The sequence below is a fragment of the Staurois parvus genome, unplaced genomic scaffold, assembly GCF_062004578.1.
Source record: "Staurois parvus isolate SC_StPar_1 unplaced genomic scaffold, SC_StPar_1.0 ptg000169l, whole genome shotgun sequence".
Classification (NCBI taxonomy): Eukaryota; Metazoa; Chordata; class Amphibia; order Anura; family Ranidae; genus Staurois; species Staurois parvus.
Window position 1 is genome coordinate 7,670,567 of NW_028317965.1, and position 25,331 is coordinate 7,695,897.

Here is a 25,331-nt window from a genome sequence, read left to right on the forward strand (position 1 = left end):
AGGCTGACAAAAAAAAAAAAAAAAAAAAGATTATACTATATATGACAAAATGAATTAGCTGCTCAACCAGCCAACATGCACAGCACACTGTTTCAACGACTGATCAAATGGAACCCAACCCCCCCCCCCCCAAAAAAAACACACACACGAAACACATCCCAATACTCACAGATGAGGTACTCTCTCCCCTTGCAGAGGAGGTAGGAGGTTTCCTGAGCCAGTGAGACAATTATGCATGATGGTGAGACACTGCTGAATATCATCCCTATGAAAACAGAGAAGATGATGATTAGTCCCTGTGTGCCCTGTTTAAGGACACATCATCTTTCACAGATTCAACTGCATTAGATTAGCAGAAAAAAATGCGGTGCACAATACCTAAAGTGATATTAAAGGCTTGAATTTTTTTTTTTTTTAATAACAAACACATCGCATCACTTCCCTGCTTTCTGAAGTGGTTTTGCACAGAGCAGCCTAGATCCTCCTCTTATCGGGTCCTCCGCCGGCACTCCTGGTTCCTCTGTCCTGTCAGGTGCCCCCACAGCAAGCAGCTTTCTATGGGGGAACCCGCTGCTCCATCTGTCCACTCACACACTGAGCCGTGGCTTGGCGCCACCCCCGCTCTCCTCATTTGCTCACTGGCTGTGATTGACAGCAGTGAGGGCCAATGGCTCCTGCTGCTGTCTCAGCTAATGAGGAGAGGGAGAACTGGGATTGCCGAGACTCCAGTGCACATAGCTGAATTGGAGGGGACTTAGGTGAGTATTAGAGGGGTCAGGGGGAGCTGCTGCACAGAGAAGGTTTTTTACCTTCATGCATAGAATTCACGACGGTAAAAAACCTTGAGCCTTTACAACCACTTTAACTTTCCACCAACAGCGTGCAGTCTTTCATGTCATTTTGGCATCATGTAACTTTAACGTTTAAGCCCATTTGTGGGCAAAATACATACCCCCATCCTAGGGTCCCACTCCCCCTCTAACCCATTAAGCTTTTTTTTTTTTTTAATTCCTCTAGAAACAATGTTTCTGGGTGTGGGGAACTGGTAATCCAGCAATACAGATGTTCCTGCGCTGCTGGGAAGTCCATTTATCCTGAAAAGAGCCCTGTAGGCTCCTTGCCACTGGTGAGCCAAACAGAATCATCACAAGTAGGCTGTGACATGGAAACTCAAAGAAGGACCCAAACTCCATTACACAAGAGAATAGTGAAGACAAAGGACCAGAAAGTCACATGACTGCAGATCTGGGTAAGTGAAATGGGCTTTGTTTTTTTTTCATGCCAACTCATAGCCAAGTTTATGTCCCTTGCACAGACGAAACGCGTAGGGAAGACTAGTGGCCAATGACATTATCACACCCGCTGGTGTACTGCAGTGTGGTGCTTTTGAGCTTTTATTACCCTGATATTCTTGTGAGAATATTTGCATGTAAATAAATTGCTGGTTTTAGCAATATTACCCTAGGGTCTTTTGTATTTTCTCTTGAATCGTACGGTGAAGAATTTCACTTTCTGCACAGCCAGAGGAGGACCCGCTCGGCGTGGAAGTTGCTGCCATACCATGGTGTGATTCGCATTTGGTATCTCCTGCGCTTTTCTTATAATTACCTCTATAATTATTTCATATAATCTGGAGATTAATGTATATATGGTAAGGGAATTCACATACCTATGTTCGAGGTGGTTTGGGACTTAAATCCAGTGTTGCTAAACCCCCAGCAGTACAATCAGTCTGTATATGCAGTAAAGCATGCTTGTTATACTCACTGTGGAACCTAAGGGGTTAATACTCTGCACTGTGTAAAAATGCTGTTTGACCCTGACTTCACTAATCCTCCCCTTCTTCCAGTATCCTCCTCTTATCTCCTGATAAGACATATCGTGTGGAGATACTCTGCACATGCTCAGTTTGGTGGGTATTGCTAGAGAGGTTTTTTTTTTTTCCTTGGGAGAGTGCATGTGATCGGCACAGGGCCAATCGGCACTCTCCAGTCAGAGGTCAAGGGTCCTGCATTTTTCCTAGAGGAGAATGAAAACTCCTCCTACAAGCTTTAACCAGTGCTCTTCTGGACACTGACAGAAGTCACAAGTCTGCTCTAACTGCTGATAAGAATAGGTATTTAGCAGTTTATATTTACTAATATAATTGCATTTAATTCAATGTTCTGTGTACTGTGGAAGACCAGATACAGGAATGCAGGGTCCGAGGAGACCAGATACAGGAATGCAGGGTCCGAGGAGACCAGATACAGGAATGCAGGGTCCAGGGAGACCAGATACAGAAATGCAGGGTCCAGGGAGACCAGATACGGGAATGCAGGGTCCGGGGAGACCAGATACAGGAATGCAGGGTCCGGGGAAACCAGATACAGGAATACAGGGTCCGGGGAGACCAGATACAGGAATGCAGGGTCCGGGGAGACCAGATACAGGAATGCAGGGTCCGGGGAGACCAGATACAGGAATGCAGGGTCCGGGGAGACCAAATACAGGAATGCAGGGTCTGGGGAGACCAGATACAGGAATGCAGGGTCCTGGGTTTAGTAACACTTTAAGCACATGGAAACGTGGTGTTTTAATTTTACAAGATCCTACACTGGTTACTCTGTGAAGCCTTGAAGTATTCCTATGGAAGTGGAAGATTGTTTATATTGCCCCCTCCTCCCCCTCCCCCCAGCGGAGCGCAAAATATATCCTTTGGACTTTTATATCAGATGTTGATATTATTTATATAATTGTATTATATGATTTCATTGTGAATTTTATGGTTCAAGGTTTTGCACATTTTGTTTAGTATTTTGTTTTTCCCTGTATCCGGAACACAGTGCGCGGCATTGTCTCCAATCACCAAACACATAATTATTTGGCGGTTTACTATATACCGTATGTATACTAGCTGTGTGACTGATTTTTTCCAAAATTGTACTAAAGACAAATTTCTGCACTTTTCTCTCTGTATATCACAGAAAACTAATGGCTGAAACTAGTAAGAATCCAACACTGGAGCTGCGAAGAACCGAAAACTTTATCAAAATCAGAGACACATAACTTACCTTGACAGTTCAAGCTCTCCACTCCCATAACGATCAAGCTTATCTAGCTCTGGCTGAAGGAAGTTGTCCAGCAAGTAGTATGCAAATTTAACCTCCTCTGCTGAAGGAACATGCCATCTGATGTTTAGGTTCCAGAGGTTACCGGCCTTTCCCCAGTCCTAGGAAAGGATTTAGAATTTGTTAACAAGTAGCTCTTAGGTAACTGGGTTTTTGGCCATAAACCGGCCCAATACTCATGAAGAAATGATGGAAGAACCACAAGCTCAGCACTACTGATTCATGTTTTATAAACCATAAAAGCACCCTTAGGCCCCCTTCACATTTTATGATTTGTAATTGTATGTGGAATTGCCCCGATTCTGCCCACAATCACCAAAACACATGGCAATCGCTGCAAAACATGCAACACACGTTTGGGTGCCATTCATTTTAAATGGCACCCCAAGCATAATGCGGTTCTGTGACAGAATTCAAATACGATCATGGAAAAACGCACCTTTAAAAACTGCGTGAAGTTGGTTGCCTAAAAAAGGAGTAGGAGCTTCTTTTGGGCCACAAATATACATAGGGCAGTCCACTAAAGTAAGTGGGCCGCTCTATGACACACACAATTGTAAGTAAATTACCCATACAAAATCATGAGCAGGAATGGGAGTTCCCACTATGCGTGGTGATTGGGGCCTTAGAAATGGCACGACCACCCCCAATTTATCCACTCTCAGCCAGATAAGACAGAAGATCTAGAACAGTGGTTCTCAACCGCCTAATGCCGTGACCCTTTAATACAATTCCTCATGTTGTGGTGACCCCCAACCATAAAATTATTTACCCAGTAATTATAATTCATGAGTGTCGTTTTACCTCCAATACTGCTGCTTTCAACACAGTAGCTGCTTTTAACAGAGTAGCTGCTTTCAACACAGCAGCTGCTTTCTACACAGTAGCTGCTCTTTACACATCGGAAATATGTGTTTTCTGATAGTCTTAGGGGACCCCTGTGAAAGGGTCGTTCGACCCCCAAAGGGGTCGCGACCCACAGGTTGAGAACCACTGATCTAGAAGTATTATTAAACTTTAACTTTAAAAACTCATACTACTGCAGACTTCACCACTTACCAAGTCTGCATGCCTTTTTTTCCTTCCTAAGCCTGTGGTTGCTTTCAAATCCTTCTATCCAAGTCCTGCTTCCCTGGTTGTTGTCTCCAGGAGGCTCCATCCACTTACAGGGACCCAAACAGCCACCTTTACATGCATGTAAGGTAAGCAATACAAACAACGTCCACAGCAATAGCTACCAGCGGCAAGACACTCTGATCTTAAGACCGAAGCGCGTAGAGCGGTAGGATGCACACAGGAAAACCCAAGGCTTAAATGTCAGCCACAATAACAAATTGTATAGTGCCACCTTGCAAAAATGTGCAACAATAACAATGTCTTAAGTAATGTTAGATAAAAAAAAAAAAGGGAGAGTCCCCAAGCATGTTTCCATTGTGAACTCCCCTTGATAAACACATCGGTGTGGAGTGTCTGGAGTGGATGTCACGCCGCAGCGCGATCCCAGGTCAGCAACGGCCATTACTTTAACTATGATATCCATTTTACTTGGATGTTTTTATGTATACTTTCAAATAAAAATACTGCATTATTGGATATTATTTGTGGCTCCTGATGAGCTTTATTTACCATAGTGGGAGTCCACTCTGAGGTACCATTGAATGGAGGAGACTCGAAATTGATGCATGTGATTAGGAGAGATCTTACATGTGTCACAAGCGTTTATACTGTTGTTATGACAACCCTTTGTTCTGGTGAGTTTGGATTTCACAAGGAGGTGGTGGCTAGTGTTGGTTGAGCACAAGAAGAGTGAATATACACGGGAAAGTGGTGAAAGACTTTCCTTTTTATCTTCACAATGGAAACATTGTTGCGGACTTTACCTTTTTTTATTTAACATTACTATTGTTGCACAGTTTTGCAAGGTGACGCTACACAATTTGCTTTTATAAGTTCTTTTGGGTTTGGTATACTACCTGTATATATGAGCAGCCGCATGTTATTTATTTTGAGATTTTGTTTATTGTATTAAATTTCAGACAGTTCATCAGTAACTGGCCAAAATTTTCTCCATGTATGGCTAGCTTTAATGCCTATGATTGCCAGCAGAGTGCAAAAAGATCTCCTGGTATACAGATCATGCTTGAACCCTGGTTTACACTGATGTGGTGTGGAATTCGCAGTGTTTTCTGTGCGAATTCCGCATCGTAATAGAATCGCACCTCGTTCATGCGAACCGCTGCGGGTGTGTAGGTTAACACCCGAAAGCGGTCCGCAAAACATGGCGCGATGTGCAGAATCGGATCGCATAGGTGTGAATACCCATGCGATCCGATTCTAGTGTGGACCCAAAAAAGGGCCCTGCACCTTTTTGGTTCGGGTGCAATGCGATTAGAGCCATACATAATGTATGGTTCCAATAACACCATACATAAATCGCATGTGATTTGCACAGGAATGCGGTGCGGTTCCTGTGCGAATCACATGCAATATACCACATATATGTGAACCCAGGCTTAGTGTCTAACATTCTTTATGTCTCTGGTCAGCCTAATTCCAGTCTTTCATTTCTGCCGGCTTCTAATTTTTTTGTCTGTAACTCCCATTAAGAAGATTTATTGAAAAGGTACAGCTGGGCTTTAAAATCATCTAAAAATATCACATTTCTAAAATAAACATGACTGATAAAATGTAATAGAAAAGTCAGATACTTGCCTTGATGGGAAAATATTCAGAGAGAGGCTTATCAAATCCGCCCGGCACACTGCAGTACTCAGTGGGGTAGATGAGCGTGCAGGAGCGCAGCAGATGGTGCAGCAGATTACAGGACAACGTATAACCCTGTTTACAAGTGAAGTGCAAGGTTCGCTGGAGAATTTTGACAAGCTGGTCTTTGTAGGGAAGCAGTTTCTCTCCATCTACTCTTGTTACCTACAAGAAAAACCCAATATGATCACAAACGTCAACATATTTTTTAAATTACAAAATGATTTGTTTTTAATTTATTGAGAATCCATATTGCAACACACAACCAGCTAAACAGATCCTACAAATAGGACATGGTCCTCTTGGGCTGGCAGTTGCTCCAGGACAATCAGACAACTAAAACCAAATGAAAGCCCCACCTCTGCAGAGTTTTCTCAATGTAGACTGGCCTTAGACATAAACGTTGAGTGATTTAACAAGAAATAGTTCATTGTTTGAAAAAAAAAAAAAAAAAAAAAATTAAAGAATTCAAATTTTACCTCAGAAAGGAGCTGCAGGTTCCAAAGTAACTCTTTGTCTAATTCTTCCTCATGGAGGACATCATCATCTACAAACAAGGAGAACGTAGATATAAAACATCTTCATTGGCTAAAACTTTTAATGTTTAGTACAAATTTCTGAAATAAATCATGTGATGTGATGCAATGCATGGGGTGGAGCCAGGCATCATCATCACTGTGTTCCAGGAAGCGACTGGAGTTTGCAGGAAAAAGGCTTTAAAGGCAGATTTTAACATTATTAACCCCTTCACGCCTAAGGGGAAAACAAATCTAAATTCCTAAGCACAATTCTGCAACGTTGACATGTGTGAGTAAAACCATACATATCACCACAACTACTTTGTACATCCACAATTACAAAGTGAATACTTGTGAGCCACTATGTCTCAGATGTTCAGTATAATATGTGCAATTAGTGGTAGTGAACTACCTGTTGTGTTTAGGTGCGCTGGCACTTTCACAAACTCACTTGATTGTGTATATGTAAATTGATTAGACGTATTTATGATGCCGCGCTCCTACTATAAATACTTAATACTGTATTGTATATCACTCATAAACATCCATAAACTAAATAAATTAATAATAAATATAATAAAAATCAATAGATTAATTAATGTGATAAAGTGAATTGGCCAATCAAATTCCCCCTGATGAAGTCACGTGACCCTGTGACGCAACGCGTAGGGGAGGGGCTCTGACGTCACGACGTTGCATCGGAGAGGCTCGGCGATTCTAGCAGAGGCAGACAGAGAGGCAGAGGGAATCACCAGCTCTGCATATCTGCTTAAGATAAGTGCCTCATATGCTTGTATCACCGCATCTGGTAGCAATAAATACGCTTATTTAAAAGGATAAGACACCATGGCCTTTTTTTTCTCCATCTGATCTATATACTCAACATTGTCATTAGACATACGTCTAATTACTTTGTACATCCAGGTGGATTATACCTTTATTTTTTTCAGGATTAATTGGGCTTTCATTTGTTGGTAAATGGTAATGGATAGCTCCTGATTTTCTTTTATTATCAAAGGAAAACTGGCCCAAAATAGAAAAAAATATAAAATTTTTTTTTATTTAGCTGTGTGTTTGTTGTTACAACCATAACCTACCACCAAAGAACAACCCAAAATAAATTCTCAAGCTCTTGACGATCACAGCGATACCATATATGTGTATGTTATTTGTGGTTTGTACCCAGAGTACAGCCCAGAAAAAATAGTGCGCATTTTGTTTTTGACTTTTTTTCTTTACCTACACTGACATTAACACTAAGGGCTCATTCACACTTGACTGTTTTACCAACGCTTGCCAAACGCCCCTATAGCATTTGGCAAGCGTTGGTCCGGCGTTTGCGGAGCGGTTTTTAACGCTCGGCAAACGCTGCATGCGCGGTTTAGCGGCGGTTGCTAGGTCTTTGCAGAGCGTTAAAAACGCCCCACAAACGCCTATAATGAAGTTTAAATGGTGTTACCGCTCTATGGTGTGGAGCGGCACCATAGACAAGAATAGGAGGCTTCAACGCCTCCTGACTCGTCCAGAGGCATCCGTTTTGCCGCAACGCGACGCACCGCTACCGCTCCCGTTAGAACAGCGATCTGTTGCTAGGTCTTTGCAGAGCGTTAAAAACGCCCCACAAACGCCTATAATGAAGTTTAAATGGTGTTACCGCTCTATGGTGCGGAGCGGCACCATAGACAAGAATAGGAGGCTTCAATGCCTCCTGACTCGTCCAGAGGCATCCGTTTTGCCGCAACGCGATGCGACGCTACCGCTCCCATTAGAACAGCAATCATGTGATCTGGAAACAGGAGTCCCGGGTCCCGATCATTAGAACGGGACCCGGGGCTCTCAGTGACGTCGCGGTCACTGTGCTGGGAGCGCTCCCAGCACAAAGACAGGTACGCAAATATGCGGCCCCACGGAAAAAATACCAGTTCCGTACGGCCGCATATTTGTGTGACGTCGGCGTCAAGGGGTTAAGTTGTTTTTAGGTGAAACTAAAAACCAATGTTGAGTTGCATAAATTGACAGCGCTATATAAGCACCTGCAATAAAACAAAAAAAATAAATAAAACACAAGAGTGGATGGTACTATTTAAAGGATAAGTTCTCATTTTTATCAAAAATAATAAATGCTCTTTTTTGCAAGTAAAAAAGTGTGCATTTACTATTTTGGATTGCAGTAGCCTGGAAACCATTGCACCAGCAATCAACAGATCGCTGCTGCCATGCAGGTCTCCTGCAAATCTGTCAGTATATCTGCTTGTCTATACGGGATGTATGAGCAGGCAGACATACTGACAGGAAGAATCAATGAACTACCACAGCACTCCACAGAGCTGCGGTAGTTCATTGAGAACTGCAAGTCGACAGCCACTAAGGCAGTTTCTCATTTCTCATTTACAGAGGACTGTAAATGAGTGATGTGGCTCAGCAGGGTAGAGCCCTATATGGCCACGTTTTTTGTTAAATTTGACACCTAGCGGGGGGGGGGGGGGGGGGGGGGGAGAAGATCCTCCACCACCTGTCAAAGAGGAGGAGCGGGGATCGGTTACATGCTACAACTTAAATATGGGTGTAACATGTAACATGTTTTAAAAGGTGAACTTCTCCTTTAAAGAAAGGCTTGCTGTGACTAACATTAAAAGATCATTAAAACCAGGTGAGAGCAAAGTGATCACAAGGTGAATGTGATTTAGGAGTGATATTGTGGAGAGACGAGTAAATTTCAGCACACAAGAAAATTAAAGTGACATTTGTTTGGATTTATTTTTTGAAATTTTGGATTGAGCAGGAAGATTGTTATGGTGGATGGACATCTAAACACATTATTGTAATATTGGTTTGTATGGAGAGACATTTAATTTTCCAGCACACAGGATACTTAAAGTGCCATTTTTTTGAAAGTATACATTTGAATTTTTACATTGAGCAGAAGATTGTTATGGTAGATGGACAGCTAAGCACAATATTTTAATATTGGTTTGCACAGGAAAATTATAGCACTGTGCTTACCATAAAAACATTGTGCTTTAACATCTTTTTAACAAAGCCATAAAAGCATGCTAGAGCTACACTTGAAACAGTAAGTAAGCAAGTAAAATATATACATAATGTTGAAATTTAGCATTTCACTATAGAGAAGTTAAGAAAAAAAAATATGTTTTTTTGTTACTCACCACAAATGGCCATCCCTAGGAACACCCACACCACGCCCAGAAGGGAGAGGAGGAGCAGTACTTACCAATCTCATGGAAAATGTGGGTGGTACTCAACAGACAGATCTGCCTCCAACCGAGGTGGGGGCTGACTACCAGGGTAGCTCTGTGATGCAATCATCAGAAGCTAGGCCATATGTGCCCCTGCAAGAGGTTTAACTCGTCGGCCACCCAGTCCAGGATGGTGCTGTTGCAGCCAGTCTAGCGCATAGATAAAGGTTGCGTGCACTCACTGGCCAGACTAGGGCGACTACTGGATCTGTCGCCCAAATCGGCTGTTGATCAACCTCCCTAGCAGTCTGATTATGTCAGTATTTCTGTGCTCAAAGCGGTACATTTTTTTGCATGGAAATATGTAGTTTTTTTATTGTAGGCCTGTAATTTTTAGGAATAACTCACTGAAATATGTCCGAACAAGAGTCTAGTAAACATCCCGGGTATGTTAAAATTTGAAACACGAAATCATAAATTATAATTTAATAATCATACAAAATAATAATATAATTATAATACATTTAATTCAATAATGTAATCAAACTAAAAACACTGAAATTTGAAATATAGCGCCAAGTTTGCACATCACTGAGCAAAGTCGCAGAATCGTTTTCAGTGTCTGATGAGGAATGCCCCCACGAATCATTATCACTCAATTCTGCAAGTGGTTCTAATTTATGATCGCTCTTCTCTAGCTTTTGACCAAAAGGGACGCTTTTTGGACACCATGGACGTTTCTCAGTTTCCAGGCAGAAAGAACAGTAAAAATGCAGGCAGGGCGCCGGACAAAGCACTCGGGACAAAATGTATGTGAAATGGTTTGATACAGGAATGTTATACTCTGTGATTTTAGTGTATTTAGTGAATGTAACTTTTTCACATTTTTAAATTTCCCGCCGGTTCCGTCCCGACGTAGCAGGGAACGGAACCCAGAAGATAGATGCCGGCATCCGCCAGAGGACATTGCCAGGGACACTGCAGGAGGGACATCGCGGGAGCGCAGGACAAGGTAAGTGAAGAAGAGATCCTGGAGCAGCGCTGCAGGGTATTCTGGAGTGTAGCTCGGGGTTACCGCTTGTGGTATGAAAAACTTTACCCCGAGCTACACTCGGAATGCCTCCAGGGAGGTTAGAGATCTTTACAAGAAAAAAGGAAACAAGGTCCCAGCAAGGAACTAGGTCCTTACTCCTGAAACATTAGGCTGAAATAACTGGATTGCCTATAGCAGAGAGCGGGTCCTATACCAGCTAGGATTGTCCATAGGTGGTGCCGAGTTTCTTTTCTGCTTAGTGTCCTACTCCTGTAGGTGGCGCTAAAAACCCGATGGTCAAGAATTAGAAGATGCTGTGTCCGTCAGTGAATGAAAGAGAATGTCATGTTTTCTAGAATGCATGCTGTATATATTAACCAACAAACACAACGAAAGTGACCAAGAATGTATATAGACAAAACAAAACTCTTTGGAACTTACTGTTAGTGAGATGAGTTATAACATTGCAGCAGTGAGGCAGAAAGAGCTTCAGAGACTCCACAGGGCAGCACTGAAAATATTGTTCATGAAAACACAATTAAAACATACAGCACTGTAATATATACAGATCCATAGCAAACATATTCCTGAAATACAAGCAAGTGAATGGATATAAATGCCAAAACAGTTTCTATTTCTGCACAAACTGCTCTTGTGATTAACAAATGTCAATCACACTGATAGACTCCACGATTCAATAAAGCAGCTCTGCAACCTCCTGTTCCCTGGGCTGTAAAGAAAATCATCACGCAGCCAAATCAGTCCTGCGTTTTCCTTCTCCTTCACAGGTGAGTTTTAATTATATGCGCTTTGCTTTGTTAGACAGCATGACAAGATAGTGCTCATTTACACACGCAAAGAAGGCCATACAGTGTTTATGTACCTGGGAGTGACAGATGTTCATTTTTTTGAGACAGATAAAGCTTTATTTTGGTGGTATTTATTCACCACTGGGACTTTGATTTTTTTTTTGCTATATAAATGAAAAAGTCAAAAAATTTTGAAAAAAAGTGTTTTTCTTATAAAATTTTGCAAATAGATAATATTTCATCATAAATCTTGGCCACAATGTATTCAGTTATCTTTTTAGTAAAAAAAAAAATCACCCAAATTAGTTTATAACCAAAAATTATAATTAAAAAAAAAAAAAAGTTACACTTTTATTTTATTTTTTAATATTATTATTTATGGGTTTTTTTTCTATATACTGTCACCCTAGCAGTAGAGTGTCACCATGGTGACACTGTATTACTTGTGGGGGGATGATGAAGATTTTTTTTTTTTTTTTTTTTTTTTTTAACACTGATTGCTTTTACACCCATAAAGGCTATAAAAGCAATAATTTCTCCTTCTCTCTGGCTGCATTCTTGCAGCCATTGAGAACTACTGTGTGAGCTGTGATTGGACACGGCTTGTCACATGGTACAAGGCTGTTTGTGAATAGCCTTGTACCATATGACCTCTGTGATCATTCACAGATTTCACACGTAGTAAGTAATGATGTCAGAAGTGACATCTTGCTTACTACTGTGCATGTGATCACTGATTGGCCAATCAGTGATCACATGATCGGGACCTCGCACAGAGGTCCTGTACGATGATCAGTGTTCCACTGTGTCTGGAGGACACAGCGGGCACCGGATTGCGGTGCTGTGCGCTCCCAGGGAGCGTGCACAGTCCAAAATGGCAGGTGCCATTTATGAACGGCAACCCGCCCCTGGACTGCCACCCTCCGGCCATTTATATACAGCGGCCGGATGGGAAGTGGTTAAAAGAAAACTGCCTGTGAAGCTAAGAGGGGTCTGTAGATAAAAACAAACTATGCAGCTCTGACTAAAGTTTGATAATGTCTTTGCTATAGCTGTAGGCCATTAACATACCTCCTGAAGCTTGGCTGAAAACCCTGCAAAGATGGCACCATCCCATTATGCTTTGTTGCTAGGATGTTGCTAAGACACTCCCAGCTGTTACTGCTCACCCTCACTATCACAGAAGCGAACTCTCAAACCCCCCACACATATTTGGATAACGATGTTCTTTGTTGCAGCCCTGCAGAGCTCTGAGCTGCTGCGACGGGGGAGAGAGAGCATGTGAGGGATTTGAATCAGGTGGGACTGTCTTAGCAAAAAGGCAGGATGGGATGACGCCATCTCTGGGAGTTTTTCAATCCTGTTTCAAAGAGTATGTAAATGGCCTACATCTAGAGCAGTGATTCTCAACCTTCCTAATGCCGTGACCCTTTAATACAGTTCCTCATGTTGTGGTGACCCCCAACCATAAAATTATTTACCCAGTAATTATAGTTCATGAGTGTCATTCTACCTCCAATACTGCTGCTTTCAACTCAGTAGCTGCTTTTAACAGAGTAGCTGCTTTCAACACAGCAGCTGCTTTCTACACAGTAGCTGCTCTTTACACATCGGAAATATGTTTTTTCCAATGGTCTTAGGCGACCCCTGTGAAAGGTTCGTTTGACCCCCAAAGGGGTCACGACCCACAGGTTGAGAACCACTGATCTAGAGCAAGGACCTTTTTTTTTTGTCTTTAACCATGGGGTTTTTTTTTATAAATATTTATTAATTTTCAAATAAATAAATTATACAATCTTTCTCTTTAAAAACATTAACACAGTGATAATACATTAATCATATCACCCAATACACCTCCCCCCCCCCCATCTCCTATCTACCACCCCCCCACTCCCCAACCACCCCCCCTCCCCCCTTCACTCTGCATTCTCCTAATCCTTCTGGGGATCCACATCTTCCAAAGAGGATAAAAAGGTGAGCTCTTTTTATTTTATATTATTCCCACATACATACACATATTTAACTTTCATTTTTTGATTTTTTTAAATTCCTCCCATTTATTCCATCTTATATGATATCTCTCCATCTTATCTTCATTTATATGGTAAAGTTCCTCCATCTTGCATATTTGATCTACCCTATTAACCCAGTCCTCTATTTTCGGTACCTCCTGTCTCTGCTAGAACTTGGGTATCAAACCCTTTGCTGCATTCAAATAATACAATATACCAGATGTTTTATACTTTTCGACTGAGAGCTCAGTGCTATGAAAAAGGCAAGTCTCTGGATCTAATAGGATATCCCTGTAATTTTACAAATCAAATACACTACTTTTTCCCAATACTCCTGTATTCTAGGACACGCCCACCATATGTGATAGATAGTGTAGAGAAAGGACTTTATTTAACTTGGTCAGAGTTTGTTTTCACCTACAGGCACTCCTTACCTGCACAGGCAGTTTTTTGGTTTTTTTTTTGTAAAGGTAAACTAGTCCTTTAAGACATAATAGTGAAGATCTAAGGTTGCATTACGCATACTGTACCAGCACAAAAACTAGAACACACTGGAGAAAGGATTTAAAAATTGAAAATAGAAAAGAAACCTGAAAAGAATTACCTTGACAGCAGCCCGGCAGAGATCTGCCACCATTTTTCCAGAAACTCTTGTTTCAAAGATGTTGGATACAGCAAAGTTAAATACCTTCTCAAGGGCAGCCTACGAAATTACAAAGAAAAGGTTATTAAAAGGACCAAAAGTGACAAAAACAGTGGGTGTACATGTTTTATGGGAGATATTCCAGACAGTGACCTTCAGTCATGGCCAAAAATATTGGCACAACTGCATTTCTGTCAGATAATGCACTACTTCCCCCAGAAAATTTTTGCAATTACAAATGTTTTGGCATTCTCAGGTGTATTTCTTTTGTTTGCAAAAGCCAAATCTGACACATTCCAAGCAAAACCCCCAAAATAGACTGGACAAAATTGTTGGCACCCTCAAATAAATATTTGTTAGCACATCCCTTGGAAAAAGTAACGGAAATCAATCCCTTCCTGTAACCATCCATGAGTTTCTTAGACACTCTACTGGAATTTTGGACCACTTTTTTTCACCAACTGCTCCAGGAATCTCAGATTGGAAGGGTTCCTTTTCCAAACTGCTGCTTTGAGATCTCTCCACAGGTGCTCTATGGGATTGAGATCTGGACTCACCCTCAAATAAATATTTGTTAGCACATCCCTTAGAAAAAGTAACGGAAATCAATCCCTTCCTGTAACCATCCATGAGTTTCTTAGACACTCTACTGGAATTTTGGACCACTTTTTTTCACCAACTGCTCCAGGAATCTCAGATTGGAAGGGTTCCTTTTCCAAACTGCTGTTTTGAGATCTTTCCACAGGTGCTCTATGGGATTGAGGTCTGGACTCATTTCTGGCCAACGCAGTACTCTCCAGCACTTTGTCTGAAATAATTTCTGGGTTCTTTTTGATGTGTGCTTTGTCTTGCTGTAAGACCCATGATCTCTGACAAAGACCAAACTTTCTGACACTGGGCCCTATATTGCACCCCAGAATTCCTTCGTAGTCTTCAGATTTCATAATGCCATGCACACTGTCAAGACATCCTGTATCTGAAGCACCAGAACAACCCCAAAACATCAGTGAACCTCCACCATGTTTGACTGTAGGGACTGTATTCTTTTCTTTAAAGGCCTCATTTCTTTTTCTGAAAACAGTAGAATGATGGGCTTTACCAAAAAGCTGTCATTTTGTTTTGTCTGTCCACAGCACATTCTCCCAAAAGGATTTTGGCTTCCTCAGGTCCATTTTGGTAAACTCCAATCTGGCTTTTTTATGTTTCTGTGTCAGCAGTGGGGTCCTCCTGGGTCTCCTACCATAGCGTCCCTTTTCATTCAGATGGCGACGTATAGTGCGAGCTGACGCAGTTATACCCTGTGCCTGAAGGTCAGCTTGAAATTATCTGGAAGTTGATGGAGGTTCTTTATCCACCATTCCAACAATCCCTCGTTACAATTTTTGATAGTTTTTCTCTTTCAGCTGTATCCAGAGAGATTAGCTACAGTGCCATGGGGCTGTAAACTTCTTGACAATGTTGCGAGCAATGGACACAGGAACATTAAGATCTGGTAACTGATACAGATGAGTTTAATAAAAAATTACAGGAGCATCACAAACTTGGAATAATATTATTTCTTACAATTTTGAGAAGGTGCCAATAATTTTGTCCAGTCAATTTCTGGGGATTTGTGTGGAATGTGTCAGATTTGGCTTTTTGTTTCTTCACATTTTTGTGTCATACTAATACAAACAAAAGAAATAAACATGAGAACGCCTAAACATTTGCAATCGCAACAATTTCCTGGGTGAAGTTGTGCATTATCTGACAGAAATTCAGGAGTGCCAATATTTTTGGTCATGACTGTATAATAAAACAATTCTATATACATAATCATAGCGCAGACTCATTTCAAACTAATTGGAGAGCATTGTTCACACTGGCTTTACAGCTGAGAAACACAAAATGATAGGGTAATAATTCAGAAATCCAGGCTTGACATCAAAGTGGGAAGTAAGCTATGTGATTTTCTTCCCCTAACATCTAAAATCACATGTATACAGTTTCTACCATTATATTTATCCACACAAAAAAGAAAAAAAAGGCAAAAGCAATTATAGGGCAGCTGTGGTTGAACAGAAATCAAGATGATATAGGAGGAAAAGCAAAGTATCTTTAGATCTTTCAGGGCTCGTTTACACTATGGTGTAGAGATGTCACTTTCTCTGCACGCATGCTGCAAGGAGACAACAAAATCAATTGTTCTCTATGTGCCCTGTTCACACCACAGCACTGGTATCACCTGCGCAGGAATCTGCAATGTGTATAAAACTCATTGCAGCGCACATGAAAACGGATGTCTCTGCAAGTGAAATCTTTATGTCAGTTTTCATCAGTTTTTATTATAGGTACTTGTATAGCGCCATCAATTTACTCCACGCTTTACATATATATTGTACATTCACATCAGTCCCTAACCCTCAAGGGGCGTACAATCTAAGGTCCCTAACTCACATTCATACATACACATACTAGGGACAATATAGGCAGGAGCCAATTAACCTACGTCTGTCTCTGGCCTCTTCCAGGTACAGAGCACGTGTGCGCCTGTCAACTCCCGCTGTGATTGTACAGAGCGGGCGTTTGTCAGCAGGTCTTGGCTAATGATTCATGTCTGAGACCTGCTGACAATCAGCACAGAGCTCTGTACAGAGAGAATGATCTCTCTACTTTGCAGGGAGAAGGAACAAAGAGATTTTTTAGTAAAAAGCAGCACACATTACACAAATTGACACTTGTTAGGCCCACACCTAACCCCTTCATTACCTTACATGTTAACCCTTTCCCAGCCATGGTCATAAGTACAGTGACAGAGTATAGTATTATCACTGAACACTATATTAGCGTCACTGATATCAGTGACAGTTAGTCAGTTCCCAACCAGTGATAGTTCATGTCAAGATTGCCCACCGCACTATCACAGTCCCAATAAGTCCCTGATCACCACCATTAGTAGTAAAAAAAAAAAAATTTAAAATCCAGTATGTATGCCATAGTTTCTAGATGCTTTAACTTTCATGCAAATCAAATCAGTATACACTTAGTGGGATTTTTTTTTCTTAACCTAAGACATATAGAAGAATACATTTTGGCCTAAATTTATTTAAAAAAAATAGCTTTTTTAAAATATTTTATTGGATATGTTTTATAGCATAATTTTTTATTTTTTTTAATTTTCAGCCTTATTTCCTTTATATAATAAAAAATAAATTACTCAGTGGTGATCAAATACCACCAAAAAAAAGCTCTATTTGAGTGAAAAAATATAAATAAATGTCTTTTGTGTACAGTGTTTTCATGACTGCACAATTAAAGTAGCGCAGTGCCGAATAACAAAAAATGAGTTGGTCATGAAGGGGGTAAAACCTTCCAGAGTGCAAATGGTTAAATGGCACTACTAGGGGAAAAGAGCCACGACAAACGATCCCCACTATATTAACCTGCAGCTCTGATACTCTTTTTAGCAATAATCCTCTAACACCTGTCCACACCAGGAACACCTGAAAACACATTTAGGCTACGTTCACACTAGCGTTGTGTGCAGGCGGCAGAGAGGCGTTTGGGAAGCGTTTTTACCGCTTCCCAAACGCCTCTGCCAATTCTGCACATTACAGCACATGGTGCTGTTCTAACGGGAGCGTTTGCGTCGCGTCAAAACGGACGCCTCTGGTCCAGTCAGGAGGCGTTGAAGCCTCCTATTCTCATCTATGGTGCCGCTCCGCAAACGCCCGGCCGGCGTTTGCGGTGCGGTTGCGACGCGGTTGTGGGGCGTTTGCGGAGCGGTAACACCACTCAAACTGCATTATAGGCGTTTGTGGGGCGTTATTAACGCTCGGCAAACGCCTAGCAACCGCCGCTGAACCACGCATGCGGCGTTTGCGGAGCGTTTGCCGAGCGTTAAAAACGCTCCACAAACGCCGGACCAACGCTTGCCAAACGCTATAGGGGCATTTGGCAAGCGCTGGTAAAACAGCCAAGTGTGAACGAGCCCTTATACATTGAATACAATGCTTTGACTCTTTACATGTTGCATTTTCTCATGCATTGCAGTGCAATTTTGCCCTGGACTGGACAAAACTTGCAGTGTTTGATATTCCCAGTTTATCTGCAAAATGAGCAAATGCTATTTTTTTGACAACCTAGCCAGAGTTCTAGTGTGAACTGGCACCAATGAATGTATTTTTTCCATGACTTTGCATTTTGGCAGCTTTGAACAACACAGTCCAACTCCTGTGGAAAAAAACCCTTACCTGTTGGGGTTTTGAATAAAACCTCTTAACCTATAATCTATTTAAAGCAAAACTAAAGGCTGGAGAAAAAAAAAAAAAAATTGCAAACAGGCAAATAGTTTTTTTTTTTTTTTTGCAGAAGAGACATGCACGGTCTCTTCTGCAATAAAATACACTTAAAGTATATGTAAAACAGTCCACTCGGTTTAACCACTTCAAGTCCGGACACTTCTACCCCCCTTCCTGTCCAGCCCAATTTTCAGCTTTCAGCGCTGTCACACTTTGAATGACAATTGCGCGGTCATGCAACACTGTACCCATATGAATTTTTTAGCATTTTTTTGAGACAGATTTATTTTGGTGGTATGTATTCACCACTGGGATTTTTATTTTTTTTGCTATGTAAATAAAAATTTTCAAAAATTTGAAAAAAAAAGTGTTTTTCTTATACAATTTTGCAAATAAATAGTATTTCATCATAAATCTTGGCCAAAATTTATTCCGTTGTCTTTTTAGCAAAAAAAATACAAAAATAACCCAAATTAGTTTATAACCAAAAACTATAATTTTTAAACATTTTTTTTTACATTATTTGTTTTTTTTTACATAGTGTCACCCTAGCAGTACAGTGTCACCATGGTACTACTTATGGGGGTGATGAAGGATTTTTTTTTTTTTTACACTGATTGCTTTTACACCCATAAAGGCTGTAAAAGCAATAATTTCTCCTTCTCTCTAGCTGCATTTGTGCAGCCATTGAGAACTACTGTGTGAGCTGTGATTGGTCACAGCTTGTCACATGGTACAAGGCTGTTGTGAATAGCCTTGTGACCATGTGATCATTCACAGATTTCACATGTAGTAAGCAATGATGTCACAAGTGACATCTTGCTTACTACTCTGTATGTGATCACTGATTGGCCAATCAGTGATCACATGATCGGGACCTCGCACAGAGGTCCCGTACGACGATCGGTGTTCCACTGTGTCCGGAGGACACAGCGGGCACCGGATCGCGGTGCTGCGCTCTCCCACGGAACGCACACAAGAAGGGTGTGGGGAGGCTGTTTATAAACGGCCACCCGACCCAGCACTGCCACCGTCCGGCCGTTTATATACATGGGCCAGATGGGAGGTGGTTAAAACAAAAATGAAATGCAAAACATTTGTGTATAGATATAAAAAAAACATAAGCATCCTTTCCCCCCCTTTTAAAAAATGATCACATACCCTCTGTTCTCAGCTGCATAAGGAGCATAGAGAGCAGGGGGGGGGGGGGTTGGGGGTACAGCAGCACACTGGTCTTCGCAGTGAATGGCTGTAGAGGGGGGAAGCATGTTAGAACAAGCCTGATCATTTGAGCAGTGCAAGCTGAGTTCTCGAGTTCTAAGCACATCTAGAGAACTGAGCACACTGTGCTTTCATGCCTATTGTGGGAAGCTGAAGGACTGCCCGGAAAACCACAAAAGGAAGAAATATAAAGAAAACAGGACACCTTTTCATACAAGTACATGGTACAGCAGGCACAGATCAGGAATAGGAAATGTTGGGTTTACATATTCTTTAACCTGCCTATTCATAATCCTTCACAAAACATACACAAAGCTGTACATGCGCAGCTCATTTACATTTCTGGCACACTGCCGGGATGACTGCGGGAGTGAAGTCATTCTACACCAGCCAATTAAGATGACCAAAGATTGGCACCCGAAAAAAAGCCAGGGAGAAGGTGCCAGCGAGGGACCTTGCAGGCATCGAAGCGTTGGAGAATGGACGAGTATCCCTGACGTTAGCCCCATTTTAAAGTAGTCACCTTTAATAGTAAAGTAAAACTGGAGAATTACACGTGAAAAAAATCGATTCTACCTTAAATATCTCTTTGGAGCACTGAGTGAGGATTGTGCTGAATGTTGATGACAAGCCCAGTTCCACCAGGCTCTCCAGATGTGTCATCTTCTCAGTCTCGGTCTCTTCTCGTGTCTGCTCCAGAGTACTGCTTTCAATCAGAGCAAAACACCTGGAAAAAGAAAGAATAAAGCCCTTTGTTTCAACATTTGCTATAAAATGTTAAAAAGTATTCAAACCATTCCTGTAGGTTAACCCCTTCATGTCTAAGGGCAAAACAAATCTAAATGCCTAAGCAACGTTGACGTGTTAGTAAAACTGTACATATTATCAAAGCTACTTTGTACATCCAGGTGGATTATACCGCGTTTTTTTTCAGGACAAATTGGGCTTTCATTTCGTGGTAAATGGTAATGAATATCTCCTGATTTTTTCTTATTATCAAAGGAAAACTGGTCCAAATTAGTTAAAAGGAAAAAAATTTTTTTTAATTAGCGGTGTGTTTCTTGTTACTGCCATAACCTACCACCAAAGAACAACCCAAAATAAATTCTCCAGCTCTTGACGATTGCAGTGATACCATATATGTGTATGTTATTTGTTGTTTGTACCCGTAGTACAGCCCAAAAGCAATAATGCGCATTTTGTTTTTGTGGTTTTTTTACCTAAAACACACGGACATTAGCACCAATTTTTTTTTTTTTTTAAATCCTTACCTTTGACCCTGACCTTTTGACCCTGATCCAAACACTTACCCTGGCACTGAACTAGATCAAACCTTGATTTAGGTAATTTTTTATTTTATTTTTTAATATTTATCTTTTTTTCTTTTTTTTTTTAACAAACATCTTTTTTCCCTCTATGCCAGGAGTTCTAGAGATACAATGTATCTTTCTCCTTCATTCATAGAGAGAGAGAAAAACAAAAAAAAACAAGGGGGCCGGGCTGTACAGTGCCTGATTAATGTGATAGCCAATCAGAGGCTATCACAGCGATCATGTGGCCCGGAATCGGGAGTCCCAATCGTTTAGAACACTGTCTTTGTGCTGGGAGTGCCGCCGTGTGGCGCGCTCCCAGCAGAAAGACAGGTACGCAAATATGCGGCCCCAAGGAAAAAAGCCCTGTTCTTTCAGGCAGCATATTTGTGTTACATGGGCATCAAGGGGTTAAAGAAACCCTGTCACTAACTTACAAAATTGCCAGGAGTTAGAGGGATACAATGCATCTCTCTCCTCCATTCATAGAGAGAAAAAAAACAAAAAAACAAGGGGCCGGGCTGTACAGGGACTGATCAATGTGATAGCCAATCAGAGGCTATCACAGCGATCATGTGACCCGGAATCAGGAGTCCCGATTATTAGAATGCGGTCTTTGTACAGAAAAACAGGAACGCAGCAGAAAGACAGGTATGCAACTATGCGGCCCCGCGGAAAAAAGCCCAGTTCTGTCAGGCCGCATATTTGGGATACATCGGCATCAAGGGGTTAAAGAAACCCTGTTACAAAATTGCAGGCAAAAGCACAAAAATCAAGTATTTGAAATGCTTACTTGCAGCATTTTTCCTTTTCACACACACGTTTTATTGACTTGCAGTGTGCCTTAGAACATGAGAGAACATTTCACTACTTCAGGAAAACAGCCCACCTCCCTCCTTACTAGTCATAGCCCCCTCCTATTCTAGAAGTGTCTTGTTATTCTGTATGCTGGCCCAGCTCCTCTACCCTCCCATACCTACATAAACTTTTATGTAGTAGCTGGGTGAGGACCATGGGGGATTCTAACAGAATGTCACTTGGGTGATTTCTGGGGCTGCTGACATCGCTAACACCCTGCAGCAGCCTCGGTGCTTTTGGATGTCTACACAAGGGAAGCTTTTACAGGTACATAAAATTAAAAAAAAAATAATCAAATACACTTCTCTGGGAGGATTTTCGTTGAAATGAATGGTCTGGCCAGAGTCTCTTAATTGCAGAACGCATTGTACTCACCTGTCCATGAACTGGAGCACAAAGTCCTCAAACTCTGCACTGGCTGAGCACAGCTCCCTCTCCACCTGCACAGAGACAGAGGTTAGTAAACCAGGAGCCCCAATAAAATGTACAGGAAAAGATAAATGACATTAGTGGCTCTGCCATACAAGGCGCTCTTCACAATATATGAAACAGAATTTTAATTAACCACTTCCCGACCGGCCGTTGCATATAAACGGCCGGACAGTGGCAGTACAGGGTCGGGTGGCCGTTTATGAACGGCCTCCCCGCACCCTGCTTGTGCGCGCTCCCTGGGAGCGCGCAGCACCGCGATCTGGTGCCTGCTGTGTCCTCCGGAACACAGTGGAACACCGATTGTCGGACGGGACCTCTTTACGGCCACTGATTGGCCAATCAGTGATCACATGCAAAGTAGTAAGCAAGATGTCACTTGTGACATCATTGCTTACTACGTGTGAAATCTATGAATGATCACAGAGGTCACATGGTACAAGGCTATTCACAACAGCCTTGTACCATGTGACAAGCTGTGACCAATCACAGCTCACTCAGTACTTCTCAATGAGTGCAGGAATGCACACAGAGAGAAAGAGAATGATTGCTTTTACATCCTATATGGGTGTAAAAGCAATCATTGTAAAAAAAAAAAAAAAAAATCTTCATCACCCCCCACAAGTAGTACAGTGTCACCATGGTGACACTGTACTGCTAGGGTGACAGTATGTAAAAAAAATAAATAAAAAATAATATAAAAAAATAAAATAAAAATGTAAAAAAAAAAAATGTTTAAAAATTATACTTTTTGGTTATAAACTAATTTGTTTTTTTTTTTTTTTACTAAAAAGATAACGGAATACATTTTGGCAAAGATTTATGATGAAATATTATTTATTTGCAAAATTTTATAAAAAAAACACTTTTGTTCAAAATTTTTGGACATTTTCATTTACATAGCAAAAAAAATAAAAATCCCAGTGGTGAATAAATACCACCAAAATAAAGCTTTATCTGTCTCAAAAAAATGGTGAAAAATTAACTTGGGTACAGTGTTGCATGACCGCGCAATTGTCATTCAAAGTGTGATAGCGCTGAAAGCTGAAAATTGCCCTGGACAGGAAGGGGGTAAAAGTGTCCGGTCTGGAAGTGGTTAATGCAGATAAAAATGGGACGTTTGACCTCAGCTGGATCTTGCCCCAGGTACTTCTGAACTAACACACAAGTACTTATCATTTTGGAGTACTTCTGATTATTTACATCAGAGGTAGGCAACCTTAACCACTTCCAGTCCGGACACTTTCACCCCCTTCCTGTCCAGGCCAATTTCCAGCTTTCAGCGCCATCACACTTTGAATGACAACTGCGCAGTCATGCAACACTGTACCCATATGAATTTTTTTAGCATTTTTTTGAGACAGATAAAACGTTATTTTGGTGGCATTTATTCACCACTGGGATTTTTATTTTTTTTTTGCTATGTAAATGAAAAAGTCCAAACATTTTGAAAAAAAAGTGTTTTTCTTATAAAATTTTGAAAATAAATAGTATTCCATCATCAATATTGGCCAAAATTTATTCCATTAACTTTTTAGTAAAAAAACAATAACCCAAAGTTTATAACCAAAAATGATAATTTTTAAACTTTTTTACTTTTTCTTTATTTTTTTATATTATTATTTATGGGTTTTTGTGTTTTGTTTTTTTACATACAGTCACCCTAGCAGTAAAGTGTCACCATGGTGATGAACATTATTTTTACACTGATTTCTTTTACACCCAAAAAGGCTGTAAAAGCAATAATTTCTCCTTCTCTCTAACTGCATTCTTGCAGCCATTGAGAACTACTGAGTGAGCTGTGATTGGTCACAGCTTGTCACATGGTACAAGGCTGTTGTAAATAGCCTTGTACTATGTGATCTCTGTGATCATTCACAGATTTCACACATAGTAAGCAATGATGTCAGAAGTGACATCATTGCTTACTACACTGCATGTGATCACTGATTGGCCAATCAGTGATCACATGATCGGGACCTCGCACAGAGGTCCTGTCCGACAATCGGTATTCCACTGTGTCCGGGGGGCACCAGATTGTGGTGCTACGTGCTCCCAGGGAGCGCGCACAAGCAGGGTGCGGGGAGGCCGTTTATAAACGGCCACCCGACCCTGCATTGCCACCGTCTGGCACGGGAGGTGGTTAAAGTAGTGGAGATTTACCCAAACAACATGGGAGAAGTTAAAGATTACCGGGCACAGTGTTGAACAGTGTTACCTCCTCACACCCGATTTAAACCTCTAATTGCTGTACTATCTTGTCACAATCGCGTGCATTGCACGGCAATCATGGGTTTAAATCAGGTGGTGAAGAGGCAACACATCGCGTCCTCACCACCTGTCAAACACAGTCGGATGGCTTTTCTGAGGAGCAGCAGTGTCTGCTTCACTTGTAAATGAGCCCTTCGTTGCATTTGACAGTAGCACCCTTGGGGCTCATTCATACAAAAAGTTGGTGGTGGTAAAACCCTGCAGCTGAGTTGCGGTTTTATCACCCCCAATCCCTACCAATTTTAGCTGCTGAGGTAGCAACCAAAGGCATACACATGCCATAAAAGGAATTAAGCCCTCTTTTGCTTTTGGTGGGTGCTACTGCCTGCCAATCGTGATCCACTCAAGAAAATGGGGCCACTGTGCAAGAGCCCCACAACTGCATGCTTCTGCAGTCCAAGGGGTTAAAGCAGGTGGTGAGAAAGCAACATAACGCTTCCTGATATAATCCCTTGTTTTCTGTACTGCACAAGGTTGCAGGGCACTTGCAGAGCGGCCTCATTCATTTGAAAGGGTTATGCTTGGCAGGAGCTACACCCACCAAGCACGACAGGGCAGATAACTCCTGCTGCGGCTGCGACGTGTACACCCCTGCTGCGGCATGTGTACACCCCTGAGCACTGCAGCTAAAAAGGGGTGTGGTTGGGGCACGGGCGATAAAAACACTTAATTATTGGGTTTTTACACCCCCCAAATTGTAAATGTAAATGAACCCTTACTATTTTGAGCCCCCTATAAGGCTGCTTTCACACTGATGTGCAGCGGTGTACCTGCTCCACAGGTGCAGTTCATCCGTACCTCTCCTGGGTTAGCTGCGCTTTGCCATAGATTTCAATTATATCCTGCAGGTGTGGTGCATTTTCTGAAAGTGCACCAA

The 25,331-nt window shown here is 41.5% G+C and overlaps 1 protein-coding gene across 3 annotated transcripts in view; it reads right to left on the reverse strand.

The window, feature by feature from the left end:
* Nucleotides 1-25,331, reverse strand: part of PSME4 (proteasome activator subunit 4) — a 243,830-nt gene that overhangs the window by 96,002 nt on the left and 122,497 nt on the right. For all 3 annotated transcript variants that reach the window (XR_016312594.1, XM_089676470.1, XM_089676469.1), the window contains 8 exons: nucleotides 22,130-22,194; nucleotides 20,163-20,313; nucleotides 14,047-14,145; nucleotides 11,063-11,132; nucleotides 6,353-6,420; nucleotides 5,823-6,038; nucleotides 3,054-3,211; nucleotides 170-265 (listed from right to left, as the gene is read on the reverse strand). Coding sequence is in view for 2 of the 3 variants with exons in the window: in XM_089676470.1 (XP_089532596.1) it covers nucleotides 170-265; nucleotides 3,054-3,211; nucleotides 5,823-6,038; nucleotides 6,353-6,420; nucleotides 11,063-11,132; nucleotides 14,047-14,145; nucleotides 20,163-20,313; nucleotides 22,130-22,194 (923 nt within the window). In the remaining variant the exon portion in view is untranslated. The remainder of the gene's footprint in view (nucleotides 1-169; nucleotides 266-3,053; nucleotides 3,212-5,822; nucleotides 6,039-6,352; nucleotides 6,421-11,062; nucleotides 11,133-14,046; nucleotides 14,146-20,162; nucleotides 20,314-22,129; nucleotides 22,195-25,331) is intronic.